Source organism: Tiliqua scincoides, chromosome 6 (genome assembly GCF_035046505.1).
Source record: "Tiliqua scincoides isolate rTilSci1 chromosome 6, rTilSci1.hap2, whole genome shotgun sequence".
NCBI classification, from domain to species: Eukaryota; Metazoa; Chordata; class Lepidosauria; order Squamata; family Scincidae; genus Tiliqua; species Tiliqua scincoides.
In genome coordinates, this window is record NC_089826.1 from 10,539,661 (window position 1) to 10,557,223 (window position 17,563).

General features: G+C 43.8%; 2 protein-coding genes across 3 annotated transcripts in view; one reads left to right on the forward strand and one right to left on the reverse strand.

The window, feature by feature from the left end:
* The window catches only part of LIN54 (lin-54 DREAM MuvB core complex component), a 40,173-nt gene extending 38,303 nt beyond the window's left edge, over positions 1 to 1,870 (reverse strand). For both annotated transcript variants that reach the window (XM_066632019.1, XM_066632018.1), the window contains exon 1: positions 1,655 to 1,870. The gene's annotated coding sequence lies outside the window, so the exon portion shown is untranslated. The remainder of the gene's footprint in view (positions 1 to 1,654) is intronic.
* A 524-nt stretch (positions 1,871 to 2,394) lies between these two features.
* COPS4 (COP9 signalosome subunit 4) lies at positions 2,395 to 17,088 on the forward strand. Its single transcript, XM_066632085.1, has 10 exons — positions 2,395 to 2,662; positions 6,340 to 6,419; positions 7,690 to 7,841; positions 8,639 to 8,742; positions 9,978 to 10,131; positions 10,822 to 10,972; positions 12,000 to 12,170; positions 12,629 to 12,744; positions 13,912 to 13,996; positions 14,310 to 17,088. The coding sequence occupies exons 1-10, from the start codon at positions 2,589 to 2,591 to the stop codon at positions 14,441 to 14,443; spliced, it is 1,221 nt and encodes a 406-aa protein (XP_066488182.1). The 5' UTR covers positions 2,395 to 2,588; the 3' UTR covers positions 14,444 to 17,088.
* The last annotated feature ends 475 nt before the right edge of the window (positions 17,089 to 17,563 follow it).

Genomic DNA, 17,563 nt, shown 5'->3' on the forward strand with positions numbered 1-17,563 from the left:
CACACCCCAGCAGTCCACAAACATTTGCCAATAGCAATGTACTATTTTTACCATTGAACTTCCAGGTCCGACAAAATTATAACATCCTCCCAGCAATTTCCCCTACTCTAAACACAAGGAACTTGACCAGTAATGTAGAAGGTTAGAGCCCTTATTAACCTACACAATAAATAAAAATTTAAGAAGGAGATAAATGGAAAATGATTCTATTAAGGACCATACGTAGCAAATGTAACAAAAAGAAAGGAAACCCCCTTCCTACAGGAGATATAGGGAAAACGACTGTTATTGACTACAGATGGACAGTTTACAATTTTAACACTTTTTAATGATGGTAAGCAGATAAATATATTTAAGCAGCGTACATAGGACTTTGTAGGGAGATTAGTCTCAATTCTCTGAAGATACTTAAAAATGAGATCCTATTTCCCCTTCTAACTGACACCTGCTCATTACACGTCCACAGCATCCGAGTCATAACTTCCGTTTACCACCCGGATGGAACTTCAGCCCAAAGAACAAGAGGATCAGAAAAGGATTTCTAAATGTTTGTCCTCCGCCGTATCACTTCACATGGTCCACCTACTCAAAAAACCAGCAGAAGCGACAGGCATCGCTGCTAGTCACTTCAGGGCCGGGAAGCCAGATGTGGTTTGAAAAACACCAATAAGATGCTCAGGGTAGAAAGAGGGCTTTTTTGAGGATGGAAAAGCATACTTGGGAGCTCCATCCGCCAGGCCTCCTGCTGCTGTTTGCTGCGTTGCATTCCTGGTCTCGCTGCCAGGCAGCAGGTGTCCAAGAGGGTCCTGTGAGCGCCGTCAGACACCACCTCAAGCGCACAGGTGTCACCTGCGCCGCTGGTTGAGCAGCACCAATTTAAGTGTGGGCAGGACTTCCCAGCCAGATGAACCAGTTCTCCCAAAGCACTTAGAAGCGGCCCTGCTCCTCGCCTGGCCCGGCACCTGCTCGTGAGGCGCAGAGATGCTCAGGGTGGCCGGGACCACTCTTTGGAGACCTGCTCTGAGCTCCACCTGCCAAGCGCAGCCTCCCACTGCTGTTCACTGTGCTGCTGCTGTTCCCGGGCGCCACCACTGCCAGAGGAACAACAGTGCCCGCAGGACACTCAGATGCGCCCCTCCTTGATCTGCCTGACACTGCTCAGTCCGTAACCGCAGCGCCAGAGGCCTGCGCGTGTCACAGCGGGCGGGGGCAGCCTCAGCACCTCCAGGGCGCCAGCCAGTCCTCTGCCTGTCCACTCGGAAGGAAGCCCGTTCCAGGCAGCGGGCTGCTCCCGGAGCGAGTCCCACTGAGCGGGGAGAGGAGGACAGCCCGTTCCAGGTTTCCCAGGCGGGTGCAGAGGGCTGTGCCCGCCGGGGAGGAAGCCCACTCCTTCGGAGGGCGGCTCCAAGGGAGTCGCTCTGCCCCCCCCAGCCGGAGGCGGCGCAGCCGGTTACTCCTCTGGGCCGCAGGAGCATCAGCCAGGCCCGCCGGGGGAAAACACGGCGAGGGGCCCGAACCCAGCGAGAGGGCGCCCCGGAGGCGCCTGACACTTGCGGCAGGAGCTGCCCAAGCGAGGGCGGGCAGGACGGCCCGGCCCGCCACGGAGCGCAGGGACTGGACTGCGGCCGCCCCCTCGGCCAGCATCGCGCCTCACCTGCGCCGGCCGTGTGGCCGGCCGTTCCTCGGCCTCTCGCTCCCGCGGGGCTCCCCGGCACGCGCGGCGCCTCCTCAGGCAGCCCGGCGGCGACGGTTCAAAATCACGCGCCCAACGCCCTGCCGCCGCCGCCGCAGCCCATAATACTCAGGAGGAGCAGCAGCGCCGCCCTAGCAACCGGCGCCGCGTCAGGAGGCGCCTCTCGCTCCCTCGGCGCTCCATTCTCCCGCCTTCTCCCCTCAAAGCTTCCAGGCGCCCTCCTCCAACGCCGCGTCTGGCGTCATCGCGCACGCAGCGCAACTCCCCCGGCGCTCCCCGCCCCTCCTCATGGCGTCTGGCGTCATCTCGCGCGCGCAGCACCTTCTCCCTCGGAGCTCCCCCACGGCGTCTGGCGTCATCGCGCGCGCAACGCCTTCTCCCCTCAGAGCACCCCTCCGCCCCCCCCACGGCGTCTGACGTCATCACGCACGCAACGCCTCCTCCCTTCAGAGCTTCCCTCCCTACTTCTCTGGCGTCATCACGAACCCAACCGCCTTCTCCCTCGAAGGTTCCCTCCGCCCCTCCCTCCCCACGGCGTATTACGTCATCACGCACACAATCCCCTCCTCCATCAAAGCTTCCCTCCTCCGCCACAGCGTCCCCGTCACCACGCACGCAACTGCCTTCTCCCGTCAAAGCTTTCGAGGCTCCCCCTCCCCCCGTGACAGCACCGAGCGTCTTGCGTCATCACGCACACAACTGCCTTCTACGCTTAAAGGTTCCCAGTCTCTCTCGCTTAGGAAGAGTTCCAAAGCGTCTTGTGTCATCACGTACACAACCGCTCTAGCCGCCCGCCGCTCCATGGTTACGTCGCGACGGCGACCGTAGAGAGGAGGCTCTTCTGTGTGCAGTGGTGTGGTGTGAAGGGGAGGGCGGGAGGCGGACCCCCGGGAAGATGGCGGCCGCCGTGCGGCAGGAGCTGACCCAGCTCATGAGCTCCAGCGGCTCCCACAAGGACCTCGCGGGGAAGTGAGTGGCTCCCCCTCCGTTGCCCGTGGAAACGAGTGCGGGGGACAGGAGTAGGGCTCCACCCTGGAGGGGGGACAGGAGTAGGGCTCCACTCCTGGAGACAGGAGGGCTCGCGCGGGGGGGGGTGTCGGGTGGCCCCTCAGGGCGCAGGGAGGGCGTGGGCAGCCCCCTCAGAGCCCAGGCATCTACCTGCTCAGAAGCAAGTCCCGTTGTAGGCAAGGGCCTTACTCCCAGGTAGGTGTGGATGGGACTGTAGCCTTAGCCCAGCCCTGGGCCTGCCTACTCAGAAGTAGGCCCCTTCATAGCCAGTGGAATTTACTCCCAGGGAAGTATGGGCAGCACTGCAGCCTCTGGTGGGCTGCTGCAAGACACAGGAGGCCGGACTGGGTGGGCCTCCTCTGGCCTCTTCCTAGGTTCTTGTGGGCCTTGTATCAGTATTTCTTTACCAGGAGCATAGTTAGTCTGTGGAACTCCCTGCCACAGGACGTGGGGTGGCCTCTGGCCTGGGTGCCTTTGGAAGGGGATTGGACAGGTTTCTGGAGGAAAAGACCGTCACGGGTTGCAGGCTGTGATGGGTCTGTGCAGCCTCCTGGTTTGAGAAGTGGGCTGCCTCAGCTGCGAGGGAGGGGCCAGGATGCAGCTCTCCTGTTTTTTTGTGCTCCCTGAGGCATGTGGTGAATCCCTGTGAAGTATAGGAAGCTGCACTAGATGGGCCCTCAGCCTGATCCAGCAAGGCTCTTCTTACATTCTGTGACCTCCTCACAGTGGTGTGATCTGCAGCCAAGAGAGCCTTTTGTAGCCTGGAGCAGTATTTTTCAACCAGTGGTACTTGGTGGCATCAGGTGGTACTTGTGGGACCCCACCGGACACCTGCCACCCGGCAGCAAGACCAGGATCGTGACACAACAAACAGCAGGAGATGACTTCAGCTCAGCACACAGAGCTCCCAGCATGCTTTTCCACAGTCATAAAGCCTTTCTGCCCACCCTGAGCCTCTTACTGGTGTTTATCATATCACATTTGGCTTCCCATCCCAGAAGTAACTGGCAATGCACATCACATCACACAACCTTTATTGGTATATAAACTGGCAATGCTGTCATAACCAGTTATAGGGGTCCCCTGTATCCATGGATCCACCCGACGTGGACTCCTTCCAGAGCCAAAGGGAGCTTCGCTCACCTTGTCTCCAGAGTGGCCTCTGCTGGCTCAGACTGAGCCCTAGAGGTAGAAACACATGACATACGGTTTCTTAGTGGAACTGGATGTGATGTTTATAATGCCTTATAAGGCATTGGGAGGCCTAGGGTAACCCTCCGAATGGGCATCCACGGCCTCTGGTGGGCTCAGAGGACACTCTGGAGGCAAAAGGAGCAGAGCTCCTCTTCGTTTTGGAGGGTGGGCAGGGGTTTGCCTGAATCTGCAGTTTCATGTAACTACAGGAAGTTCTGGAACAGAACCCCTGCAGATGCAGAGGCATCCCTGCACTTCCAGGGGTACTTCAAATAGGTGGACTATGAGGTGGTACAGCAGAGGACAAACGTTGAGAAACAATGGCCTGCAGATCAAACTGACATTAAAAGATGGTATTCAAAAATTGTTGGGGGAAGGGTCGTGCACTTGTGTCCCTCTCGGCCCATCTGGGCATAGGTCTTTTGCAGAGTGCAGAATTCGCAGCTATGCTATTTGTCTTGGCTGCTGGAGCACAGACCTTGCTTGCCACATGAAGCATGAACTGACTGTTAAAATTATAAATGCACGTCATGTTCTGCAGCTCAGTCCTTATCTGCACATTCAGCAATATGAGGAAGTAGAGAGTCAGTCCAGGCTTCAGAAATTTTTGTTTTTGAATCTTGTTTTTGAATGTAACAATTTCTCTATGTATAAAAAAACTATCACAGCAGGATTAGATTCTAGTCATTAGAGAACCTTGCTGCACATGCATGACCTGCTTCAACAAGACTTCCAATTATTTTCTTCTAATTGGAAAAAAGATTCACATATGTAGTAGCATCTGTTGTTTTTAATGGAATCTTAACCTTTAATCAAGACTTTAAGACAAAACGTACATATACATCTTACTGAAATAGCTATTACTTGTTCTAAGTAAATATGATTAGGATTAAGCTAAGGATTCATTTGTTAAGGTTTAGCATGAAAGGCAGAGGTCCTTTCCTCAGAATCTACTTTACTTACCCCAATTTTTCATTACCACCACAGATGGTAGTGGGGGTAGAGAGTAAGAGTTTTGTTGGTATCGGTGGAGGAAGATGATCAGAGGCTAAGGAAGAATAGATACTTTTGGCCATCATCAGCTCCCTCAGCAAATTTAAACCAGAGAGTGTGGTTCAATTTAAAGTTACTGAAGGTTTGAAGATAGGAGTATTCTACTGAGATAACCAAAGGATACTTATTGTAGTTGAAAAACCAGGGAGATGTGGAATGCTAGTCAAATTGTTTGGACAAAAATGGAGTAGGACTGGGACGAAATGTCAGTTTCAGTATGTTCTCTTTAATGTGGGCTGGTAGGCTGTTTTACTGAATCGCAAATGGATAGTGTGGATACATACTGAATTTTGGAATACTCGGTGTCTTTAAATGTATGCCAATGAATAGCCTAACTTTTACTGCATCAGATCAAAGCTAACATTGATGGTGGTTTCTCCTTTTCACAAGAGATATTGCTTCATTATTCCAAAGAGACAGAACTGTGGCTCAGTGGTAAAGAATATATTTTGCACATTGGAGATCTCAACTCTCTGGAGATGCAAGAAAGTGAGACAGACATCTGCCTGAAAATCTGGAAAACTGCTCTCAATCAGGATAAACTGAGTGAGATGGGCCAAGGATCTGAGTAAATCAAAAGCAGTTTCCTATGTTAGTGATACTGGTCTGGGTGGACCGTAATTCATATGCATTGCATGGAGAAGATCCCAGGTTGAATCCCCAGCAGCATCCAGATAGGGCTGGAAGACTGGGGAACAGTCCCGTTCTGTTTAGTGGCTCTTGGGTTAGGTCAGTGCGTATAGGATTGCACTCTTGATTCAGTAGAAGATAACTTTCCATGTACTTATTGTCATACCTGGCTACTTCATTGCAATAGGAAAAGATGCATGAAGTGTTATGTGTACCCCAGGGTTTCTTTTCAAATAAGAAGTATAGAATTGATACATTTTAAACCAGCATTTCTCAACATTTTTCCCCCACTTCACATGACCCACCTATTAGAAATACTTCTGGAAGTAACTGGTGATTATGCCATCACCAATTACTTCTGAATTGGGAGACAATAAAATAAACACTGATCAGAGGATCAGGGCGAACAGGAGGGCTTTTTTGAGCTTGCAAAAAGTGCACACTGGAGCTCTGCCCACTTTCCCTGCTTGTTGCGTTGCATTTCTGATCTTGCTGCTGGGTAGTATGGGGATGCCAGGTGTACCACCAGACACCGCTTCAAGTATGAGTACCTCTGGTTGAGAAACACTGTTCTAAACCAGTTTAGATCTGGTTGTCTTGAATGTTTTGGCAACACCCAGCATACACCAGATAATGTGCCTGTTACATCCTGTGCAAATAATGTAAAACTTATTTTTGTTTTATTTTAACCATTCTAAATATCCTTTGTAGACTTAACTCTAATGTATTAATGTAGATTTATTTTTATAAATTTCTGACAGGTATCGTCAGATATTGGAAAAAGCAATTCAGCTGTCAGGAGCAGAACAACTAGAAGCTTTAAAAGCCTTTGTAGAAGCAAGTGAGTTTGAATTTTGTTTTATCAGGGATTGTTGAATGACATCCTTAAGTTTTGAATTGCACTAAAAAAAAATGAAAGCATTTGAGTGGATTCACATTCATTGTATGTTGAAACAGACACTTGCAGAGCATTTGGGTTTTTAAATGTTTTGAAGCCTCAATCTGCATATTTTGGAATGAAGTCAGTGGGATTTATTTCTGAGTAAAGATTGCTAGGGATGGACTATAAGAGGCTTGTAACCTCATAATCCTTTAACTTCGCAGCCTTTAAAATATCACATAGTGGGCCTTGTACAAAACCTGAAACAGCCAAAGAAATCTACCATTTCACCATGGAAAAGATTCAGCCTCATGAAAGCTTTTACAGTCAGGACTGTAGATTATAATTCTGTGGCTAATTATTTAGAAGTAGGTTCCACTGAATTTACTTCTAAATAAAACAGTTGGGTTGTGACTGTGTGGGAACTGAATAAGCAAACAAATGAAGAGCAGGTGTGACAGATCATAGCACCAAGGGTTCCTCTGTCTGCAGAATGTTAATACTAGGATAGATATTTAGGCCTGTTCTGGTGGTGTCTTGAGTGCCACGTGCTAATGCTGGTACAGCGGTTCCCTGTCTGCCCATGTCTGTGACATGTGACTGCTCTGTGCAATGCTGGTATTCCACATCTAGTGATGGTGGCTCAGCAACTGAGGCATCAACTTGACATCCTGAATGGTAATGACGCTATAGCAGTGTTTCTCAGACAGTGGGTTGGGACCCACTAGGTGGGTTGTGAGCCAATTTCAGGTGGGTCCCCATTCATTTCAATATTTTATTTTTCATATATTAGACTTGATGCTCCCATGGTACATGACTGCATTTGGGGAAGTGTTACAGACCTGTACTTTTAACAAGCTGCTACATATATTCTTTTAACGATAGTAAATGGGACTTATTCCTGGGTAAATGTGGGTAGGATTGCGGCCTCGGATTGTTAAAAATTTTCCTGCTTGATGACTTCACTTCCCGTGGGTCCTGACAGATTCTCATTCTAAAAATGAGAGCACTGGGTCCCAGTGCTAAATGTGTGAGAACCACTGCGCAACACCATTGCTAAGCTGTGATGTAATGCTTGTTCAGTGGTATTACCTCAGAGTCTTGAATTGGAAACCCTGGGATTTAATCTGTGTTTAGTCTTAATAGTAATAATGATGATTGATTGTGGTTAAAATGACCAGCCTCTCATACTTGTTTACCCCAATTTTCTTTCTCATGTCTTTTAATCTAGTGGTGAATGAAAATGTCAGTTTAGTGATTTCACGGCAGTTGCTGACAGACTTTTGTACCCATCTTCCAAGTCTTCCTGATAGCACAGCCAAAGAAATCTACCATTTCACTTTGGAAAAGATTCAGCCTCGTGTAATTTCATTTGAGGAGCAGGTAAAAGTAAAACAAGACATATTTCAAAACATATTATTTAGGCATGTCTAGTCTTCATAAGTTTAGTACTTCAGCTGAATATAGTAGTGTATTTTGTTATTTTTCCTTTATTGCTTATACTTTGCTTTTTGGGTTTTTTATATATTATCCTTGCTGTGTTTTTAATTAGCTCTCTTAAAAAGTATGTAATTGAAATGTGATTTATAAATCTGTAAAATACATAACATCATTAGCATAATTAGCTTACACACTTCACTATAAAAAAAGAGAAAAGGATGCACTTAATGATTGCAGATTAGTTATTCCAATATTGAATAATGGTTCAGTTTTACAGAAATTTACTTCCTGTTATTGCCAGTTAATTATTCTAACATAGTTAAGGGTGCAGTCCATCTACTCCAGCGTCCTGTTTCCCCACAGTGGGCCACCAGATGTCTCTGGGAAGCCCACAAGCAGGAGGTGTAGGCACCCAAGTCATTCATACTGTAATACATTGGTTTACCAATGCAGAAATATTTCATTTTCAAAGAATTGAGAAGAAAATACTCAAGACTTCTGCAAGTCCTGCATGACTACATTTGTAAAGCTTTTTTGTCTGGTGTACACAAGAATATTTTGTGCATCATATAAAATCTGGATAGAGGTGATCAGATGGGCAGAACACTATTGGTGGAGAATGGCAGGAAATGGAAAAAACAAAAGATATTATAAAATAGACCTGTGCTATATACCTGTGCTTTATTTATATCGTTGACCTGGTTGCATTCTGTTTTATACTGTGTCCTTTTTTTCCTGAGGTTGCTTCTATAAGACAACATCTTGCATCAATTTATGAGAAAGAAGAAGACTGGCGTAATGCTGCTCAAGTGTTGGTGGGGATTCCTTTGGAAACAGGACAAAAGTAAATACTGTCCTTTAAAAGATTGCTTTTTTCTTAGTCATTTTAATACATTGCCTCTTCTACTGAAGTAGAAATACTTTACTTCGGTGTAGTTTGGGCCTATCTTATTGACTGTTTATTAGTTTTGGCTTGTGCTGCAGCAGAGATCACTGCTCTGTCAAAACAGTGTGTAACCTCTCCTATATCATGTGAACTCTTAAAAATAATCCTTTAGTGCAATTCTTCACTTTGCAGTCCTAGCTTTATTTTTGCCACTCTGTAGAGGCTTTTACTTGTCAGCTGCCCTTTAGTAGTATACAGTGTTTGTGTTTGATGATTACGCAGTAATTCTATTTTTTGAAACTCTGCAGGGCTCCTTAAATTCTACATCCTGCCTTTTCACCAAAGTGTGTCTATTTTTTATTATTCTTATTTTAATTGCAAGATTCCTTCAGGTATTTTCCCCTTTGTTTTTCTTCTTGTTCCTGTTTATGGCCATTACTTTATCCAAATCATGTTCTGATAGGCAGAATTATGGGAAAGATCATTTGCATAGAGATGAGATGAACTTGTCTTACATTTAGAGTACAATTCAACTGCCTTGCAAAATTTGCATTAAGTTAGGAAGTTATGTTTGTTCTGACTCTAATATCAGTTCTTCTCTAATGTTGAAGAGTTGCATTAACCCCGACCTGCACTGCTGGCCTTACTCTTCACTCCCCATTGATTTCAAAGCAAAATAGCAGTCCTGAGCTCAATCATGCAGCTCAGACAGCAGTATGCTTCCTTTTTGACTGCTGAGAACAAAAGGGATCCTTCTTTGACAGAGACTTATTTCTTCTGGACTAGACACCAGGGCTTGAAAGGAGAGGAGGACCCCTACTGGCAGGCTTAAATGGAAATGGTACTTTATGGTACTAAATGGTACTTTAGCTTGAGTGCAGTTGCCATAATGGTACTAAATGGTACTTTAGCTTAAGTGCAGTTGCCATAATCTAACACAGAATTGGGCCTTTTGAAGGCCATTAATTTCAGTGAGTAAGTGTGCCCCCCTGTGGTGAATTAGGCCAGTGGGTAAGACATGTTGCTTCTTGATTTCTGAGGATACCATTCTTTCTTTTGTCCAGAATTAGCCAATAGTAAACATCGCACTTCTGACTATTGTAAATTCATGCTATATATTAAGAATAATCATGTGCTGTAAACAGGGATAGACTGAGTTGAAATATTGCACATTTTCTCCTGTCCCATTTAAGGCAATACAATGTGGACTATAAATTGGAGACCTATCTGAAAATTGCTCGACTATACCTGGAAGATGACGATCCAGTTCAGGCTGAGGCTTATATCAACAGAGCATCTCTTCTTCAGAATGAGTCAACCAATGAGCAGTTACAAATCCACTATAAGGTAAAATCACGCGTGTCAGTTCTTGTTTTGGGTTGACAGAATTAACACATTGCTGAAGGAGTTAGTAGAAGTATGCAAAGTGATTGATTTTGTTGAAAAGCAGTATATAAATACTCATGCCAATGACTAGTTCTCCTGAGTCCTGCCTCATCTGCACCCTCAGTTATCTGCTGAACAGTTCCTCATGTACTCTTTTTTTACATAGTATCTGAACAGTGATGTGCACAAGACTCAGTCCATTTGTGACTTATCTAAGATTCAGTTTTCCAGTGTTCTGTACTCCCCTCAGTCAACAGCTAACTTACTCAATACCACTTTGAAAAGATGATGGTGAAGCAGACAGGCCAGGACACAACTCTTCAAAGTGTCCTGCTGGCAAGTCCCTTTGTTGCAGTCTCTGTTCCTTGAGCAAGGTGTTGGGGATAAAGCCTCCAGCAAACCCCCCCCCCCAACCAGTTTGACCCAGGACGTTCCAGTTGCTTACCCCTAACTACAGGGTATTCTGCAATATGTCAGATGGTAGGATAGAGTAATTAAAATAAATAAAAGCCATGGCAGATGAAGAGAGTATTATTATTGGCTTTAAAAATACAGATCGCAATGTGTGATATGTATGTATTCTTTGATGCATATGGCCCTTGTATAATACTGTTTGAATGTTTCTTGTTATGCTACGTTTTCTTGTTTCAGGTGTGCTATGCTCGTGTTCTTGACTACAGGAGGAAGTTCATTGAAGCTGCTCAGAGGTATAATGAGCTCTCTTACAAGAGTATAGTCCATGAAACTGAGAGACTTGAAGCACTGAAGCATGCCTTGCATTGCACAATTTTAGCATCAGCAGGTAAAACAGCAATCAGAGATGTTTCTGTAACCCTCAAGTTACATGTGTATCATGGCATCCAAAGTGGTGCTTCTGTGAGTGGACACTCCCTCTGAGAGTGGAAGGAGCATTTTGCTTCTGCAACTGGCATTGTCCTTCTGTTCACAGAAGCATTACCCTAGAGCTACCCGTAATATGCTGTTCCTTTGCTTTTTGCATTTTTTAGAAAAGCAATATGTATTTCCCGTGGAATATTTGGTCTACAATAAGCTGTCTGCTGTTTAAAATAAAATATTTCACATTCAGAGCCACATTAACCATTATGATTATTGAAGCTAAATCAGTCCAGTGATACAAAAAATTGCATAAATAAGTAGAAAGTGTTATTTGTTTCCTTAGAAAGGCTTTGGCTGCCTCAGCAGTCTGCATCAGCAAGATGTACTTCAAAAACTCATGGAATATGAGCAATGTGTGGTTCAATTTGCTCATGGACCATAGAATAAATTCTTAGGATACATTTCCAGATAATCCCTCTAGCCCTTTAACTGCACTGTCCCTGTCAAGGAAGGTAGGTAGACCAAGGGAAGTAGTGCCTAGTGGTTAGTGTTCACATATCCCTTCCTGCTCTCTTCTTTCACTCTCTCCTGGGTCTGCAACTGAATGGGGTAGGAACTTGAATGGAGTGAGTCTATCTACTGCCACTATCCCAGACAAGAGGCCTGGGGGGGGGGGGCTGTCTGAAAAAACCCGCTCAAGAGAGCACAGAACCCCAGATATACTTATTAAAAATTGAATTGCAAGGGCTCCTGCAAGCAATCAGTTGTGGCACTGCTCATGAATGTGGCCTAGGCAAGAAAGAGTCAAAAAAAACTAGTTTATTAAAAGTTCAAAAGAAAAGAAACCCATTTGAACAAAATGGTAAAAAGAGAGGTGGACAAGAGTACAAGCAGGCTGATGGAAACTGGTGATTTGGATCGTATTGATTGTGATAGAGGTGAATAACACTAAGCCAAGATGGGCTGTTTACAGTGTTGTTGTTATTCTCTAGGTCAGCAGCGTTCTCGTATGTTAGCCACCCTCTTCAAGGATGAGCGATGCCAGCAGCTTGCAGCATACGGGATCCTGGAGAAAATGTATCTGGACAGGATTATCAGAGGGAACCAGTTGCAAGAGTTTGCTGCAATGCTCATGCCACACCAGAAAGCAACAACAGCTGATGGTACTTGCAACTCTTGCAGTGTGGGTGTACACGGTTCTAAGCTTTAGAGTACTCTGCCATAGTATCCTTGCACAAAAGCGATCATTTCTTGTGTTGTCATACACGTGTGTTATACTGCATTCTGTCAGTATCTCTAACTAGTGCCAATGGAAACCCTCCCTGTCATGCAGTATCATGTGTGACTCTTATTCTGCTATCATATGCTAGCTTTATATCACTATTTTATTTAAGCAAAAAATGCTCCACTCTACTTGACTGTACCTCAGTTTGCTTCTATAAGTTGAACCAAGATAAGAAAAAAGGATATTGTATTAATTTTTGTATATGCTTTTCTTTCTTATGGAGCGCTGTTGCTGGGACAAAAGAGTGTGTTTGCTGCTTTAAAACATTTTCATTGCATGTTTGACTTGTAGCCACTATGTGTTGGATTTCCTGAAACTCTTGGTTTCTTTTCTCAGGTTCCAGTATCTTGGACAGAGCTGTAATTGAGCATAATTTGTTATCTGCGAGCAAACTATATAACAACATTACCTTTGAAGAACTTGGAGCATTATTAGAAATTCCTGCAGCCAAGGTATACAGATTGGGGCTGTAGCCTCTTTTTGCTGTTAAGTTCTTCAGCATTCCAGTATATTTGTGTTGTTCAAGTGACTTGGTTCATACGCTGTGGTAGAACAGTTGTTTACACAGCGCTCTAAAAGTGTTACAGTGTTCACAGTTTCAAAATTGACAGATACCGGATCTGTTCAGGTTACATTTGTTTTAATAACAGCTAGTTTGAGTTTCAGGTCTATGGCTGAACAGACATATTAAAAAAAAGATGGACTGGCAAAACCTCTGGTTAAGCCATTTCTGCCCACCTTTGCATATACGTAACAGGGATCAATTGTGTACACCTATGGGCTGGGCAGAAATGGGTTAAAGATGTTTTTAAGCACTTATTGCTACATTTGTTTGGGATGGAATTAAAATGGGAATTCCAAGTTGCTGTGCCAACTGCCCTCTTAAAGAACTAAGCTTCGGTATTTGCAGATGTCCAGGTTTTGATGACAGAAGCAAGTGTGAATGTTTTTATATAACAGCATTTCGCAAACTGTTTAAATGTTGCCCCATTCAAAGCTTACTCTGGTGTTCAGTGGGGTGGGCTCAGAAAGTAGAGAGCCTTGCTGGCATTCCTATGCATGCTGGTTGCTGCTAGTAAGAAATTGTGAATTGAGGTCCTAATCTTGACACTGTCATTAGGAGAGAAACTGAGCAGTATCTTTTTTTAGCCCAGCCTAATATCTTGTAAGTATGAAGAACAAAGCAGTAGTTTTCTTTAAGTCATGATGGGTAGGGAGTATGCAGTAAACCCCAAATGTCTAATGCAGTTCAGTGATGGTCATCCGCAAGGGGAAAACCGCCTACCCAGGCCTTGGGGATGGAGTAGTCAGCTACTGCTTCATTCTACTCCTTTCTAGAACTGTACCCATTCATTTATTTATAATTATCTCGCCCTTCCCCCACTACCGTGGACGCTTAAGGCCGTTGATATGAAATATTCATAATATAGAACAGTAAAGCTACCCATAAAGCAACCAAACAAGCAGCAGCAGGCAGTATTAAAACGATATATAAATATAGGAACCAAGAAAGAACATGGCTTCAGTAAAAATAGCAGCAATAAAAGTGGCAATAAAACCTATAAAACATCCCACTTTTGAAGGTAAGAGCATCTTTTGTGACATCTTTTGTTTTTCAGGCAGAAAAGATAGCCTCCCAGATGATAACAGAGGGTCGTATGAATGGATTTATTGATCAAATAGATGGAATCGTTCACTTTGAGAGTAAGTTTAACTCTTATTTTCTTTTCCTTCACTTCTTGATGCATGTATTAAAGGTACACAATGCATTTTAGCCTGCTATGCACTGCAGTCAAAAACAAAGAAACGAGTCGGTGGTTCAGTGGCAATGTCTGTGTCATTGACCATGCAGTTACCTGTATAAATTTTGTATTCCAAAATACCTGTAACCAAAGGCCTCATAACATAATGAATTTGTTTTTGATTGTCATATATGGTGGCATATAAATCTAGCAGAGATAAATTTTAATTGCAGGGGGAAAAATTAATATTGAATGTTTTTCATTTTGTCTTTCAGCTCGTGAAGCCTTGCCAACATGGGACAAACAGATTCAGTCACTTTGCTTTCAAGTTAACAATCTTTTGGAGAAGATTAGTCAGACCGCCCCTGAATGGACAGCACAGGCTATGGAAGCTCAGATGGCTCAGTAAACTTTCTCTTCCCTAGAGAGGAAATAACTTTTCTAAAAATGCAAAACAAATGTAAGAAATTCAACTTTCTGCTTTGATCCAACATCTGCTAGATCCCTAACTAGACAAAAGTTTAGGTGGGTATACATTGGGTTAAAACACCTCAGAATTTCTCTTAAAGGCACTGTAACACAACATAAGAAATATTTTTTTTTAGTTATAGTTTAGAAAAAACAGGATGGAGTACAAAAGTGTGTTTCAGTCATTTGGTGTTGAATATTTCTGTGTTGTAGAAATTGAAGTGCCATATTCTCTTTAACTGTAGTTCCAATAAAGACAGGGTAGGAGTTGATCAGATACACAATCTGAATTCTTAAGATTTCATTTAAGCTTTCTTTTGCTGCGTTTTGTCCTTCCTGCCATCTTTTCCATAAACTACAGCAGATTCGTAGGTTTCATATGTTAAATTTACAATCCTTGAAGTGTTCATTGTTGGAATCAAGAAGGTTGAAATATGCTATATTTATGGGGGCTGTCTGTATGAAGATCAGAAAGAAAACAAGGAGGTTGCCTACAATTCTAGCCAGAGTAGTGTGAATCCTGTAAATGCACCACAATAGTGCAAAAATATTTTCTGTATTGATTCTGTAACTCAGCAGGTAGAGAATCTAAGCTTTCAGTGATATGTATGTAAATAGCTTTTTCCATTATGTCAGCAAAAGTAGGCTTGCAGCTGTACGAGCAATGCCTGATGAAACCCCAGAAATAGGGGACTGAAGGTAAGATTTCAGTAGGTAATGTATAGGCGTCTGCCCTGCTTACTTCTGCTTACTTCTCTGCTCACCTCCATGTCTTTGCAGAAGCAGAATAAATTATTGAGAATTATTACATCACCTTTCTTAACCAGAATGATTCATATGACTTTTAGAACTGGGCACAGTTCTGAAAGTTTTAGAACTTAGTGCAGTTTTGACATTTCTAACAGTGTGTGTATTCATCCCTGACTGTAGTCTGGTTGTCTGTTCACTCTTTTCCTAGCAAACACCACACCCTTCAGTGCTCATGCCTGTTACGTAGATGATTTTTACAAAAAGGAGGAGCTTAGTCAACTGATACTCTCTTTCCTCCTGTCCCCGTTTTATCATGGTGGGCTTTACATTCCAGATTCATTGCAGCCAGAGACAGGAAGTACAGGTGGGGAATCCTCTTTCAGAAGTCACTCAATTCCAGCATGTGTTGCTGGGCTTATATGGTAGGAGAAGGTTGTCTTTTGACTGAGCTGTTGCAAAAATGTGTGCATGTGAGGCATAGAAGGAAAGAGGTAAAACACATATTTGTTGAGTTCTTTTGTGTTGATAATGAGGACACAGCATATTAATAATCAAACCCTCTGCAGAAATTCCAAACCAGTTGTTTTCCCACATATACAGAAGACATGGTTATCTAAGTCCAAACTATAGCACCGAGGAAACATTTACACACTGTAGTCATTCATGGATTGTTACCCCAGTCTGTCATTGACCCAAATGGGAGCCAAGCTGTCAAATGATAAAGAGCAAGGGTGCTCAAACTTTCAACTTTAGGGATGCTGGACCTTTAACAAGTGTATAGAAGAGAGAATTTCAGCAGGTGCAGCTTGTCATCTGTGGGATGACAAGTTGCACCTGTTGCAATTCTCTCTTCTATACACTTGTTAAAGGTCCAGCATCCCTAAAGTTGAAAGTTTGAGCACCCCTGATAAAGAGGCTTTCATTCATGATGACTTGCAAGGTGAGTCAGGTTCTGTCACTCAGTTGTAGAGCACAGGGCCTGCATTTGGAAGGCCCCAGATTCAATCCCTGACACCTCCAGGTAACATTGGAAAAGATCCTTATCTCACATCCTGGAGAGCCACTGCCAGACTTGTTAGTAGCTGTATTCTTAATTAATTTGCATTTAAATATCAGTTGATGGGGGAAAATGTTAATTCACTTTGATCTCCCACTTCTTTTCGCCTCCTAAAGGTGTAGTCATACACATGTTTATGCAGACCTAGTTCCCAGTGTGTTGAAAGGATCTTACTCTGGGAAAGTTAACACAAGATTAAAATTGCAATTTCAGTAGTAGAATTTTTGTCAGTGTTGAAGAGAATTAATAAACAGTACACAGCAAGTAGTGTTGGTTGTCATTTATTGTCAGCTATTTTTTTCACTAGACTTCTCAGCCATCATGGCAACAGCAGCTAGAAACACATAATGAGAAAGGTCTTGTAACAAAATATTGCATTTCCCCACCCTAATGCTAAGTTGTTTGAATTAACTGGCTCTTGCTGTTCAGTGCTACCGCACCTGTTTAAAAGCACCATCAAAGGACATGTTGCATTTTTGTGACAGTACTAATGCAACCATCTAAAACTTGGGGAGCCAGCACACAGTCACGCTCTATATATCACTTTGGATTATGTGGAAATTTAACTGTCCTATCAGTTCACTTAATGTAACACGTATTCGTTCCACTGTTAAACACCATTTAATGGCAAAATTATAAAAATGGTTTCCATGTTACAGGTTAGGAATCCAGATTTTGGCTTATTTCACTGCCTTCAGCGTTGTCCTTAGCCTTGTGTTCTCTACCATGCTTTGATTTTCTTTTGGATTAAAAACTTCTGGCCTCCTTGTTTCCCAGAATGTGTTTTTGATTAAGTCCTTCAGAAAACCTTGCATGTATATGTTTATACTTTTGATTTAATGTATAAAATGTAGTTGCACTGAAGTAGTTTAGTTAGACTGTAATCCTGTATACCTGACAGTATGACCCACTGAACAAAGTTCTACTTCTAAGAAAACATATACAGGATTTTGCTGTACATACTCTTGATTGCTTCATTGTTCTTATGACTCCACTAGACTGTATAAGGACTATCTCTGTTGACCTGATATCCTATATTAGTTGTTACCAGGAGAGTCATAAGCACATGGAATACCTGTAGTTATGTACCTTATGCTAGCTTTTGTTGTGGGCTCTGTCCCTGACTTATTTGGCTTTGCCCCTTGATGCATGGGCTCCACTGCTTAAGTGCTGGGATCTGCCTATGCATGCATGGGCTCTTGGAAGTAGACTGCATGTTCTAGGTCGGGGTTCAAAATGGGTTTAACTCTTGAC

Coding starts and splice junctions, on each gene's coding strand:
- COPS4 (XM_066632085.1), top strand. CDS start 2,589: ATGGCGGCCGCCGTGCGGCAGGAGCTGACCCAGCTCATGAGCTCCAGC. Junction 10,132..10,821: donor AGTTACAAATCCACTATAAG/GTAAAATCACGC, acceptor TTCTTGTTTCAG/GTGTGCTATGCTCGTGTTCT. Junction 10,973..11,999: donor CACAATTTTAGCATCAGCAG/GTAAAACAGCAA, acceptor GTTATTCTCTAG/GTCAGCAGCGTTCTCGTATG.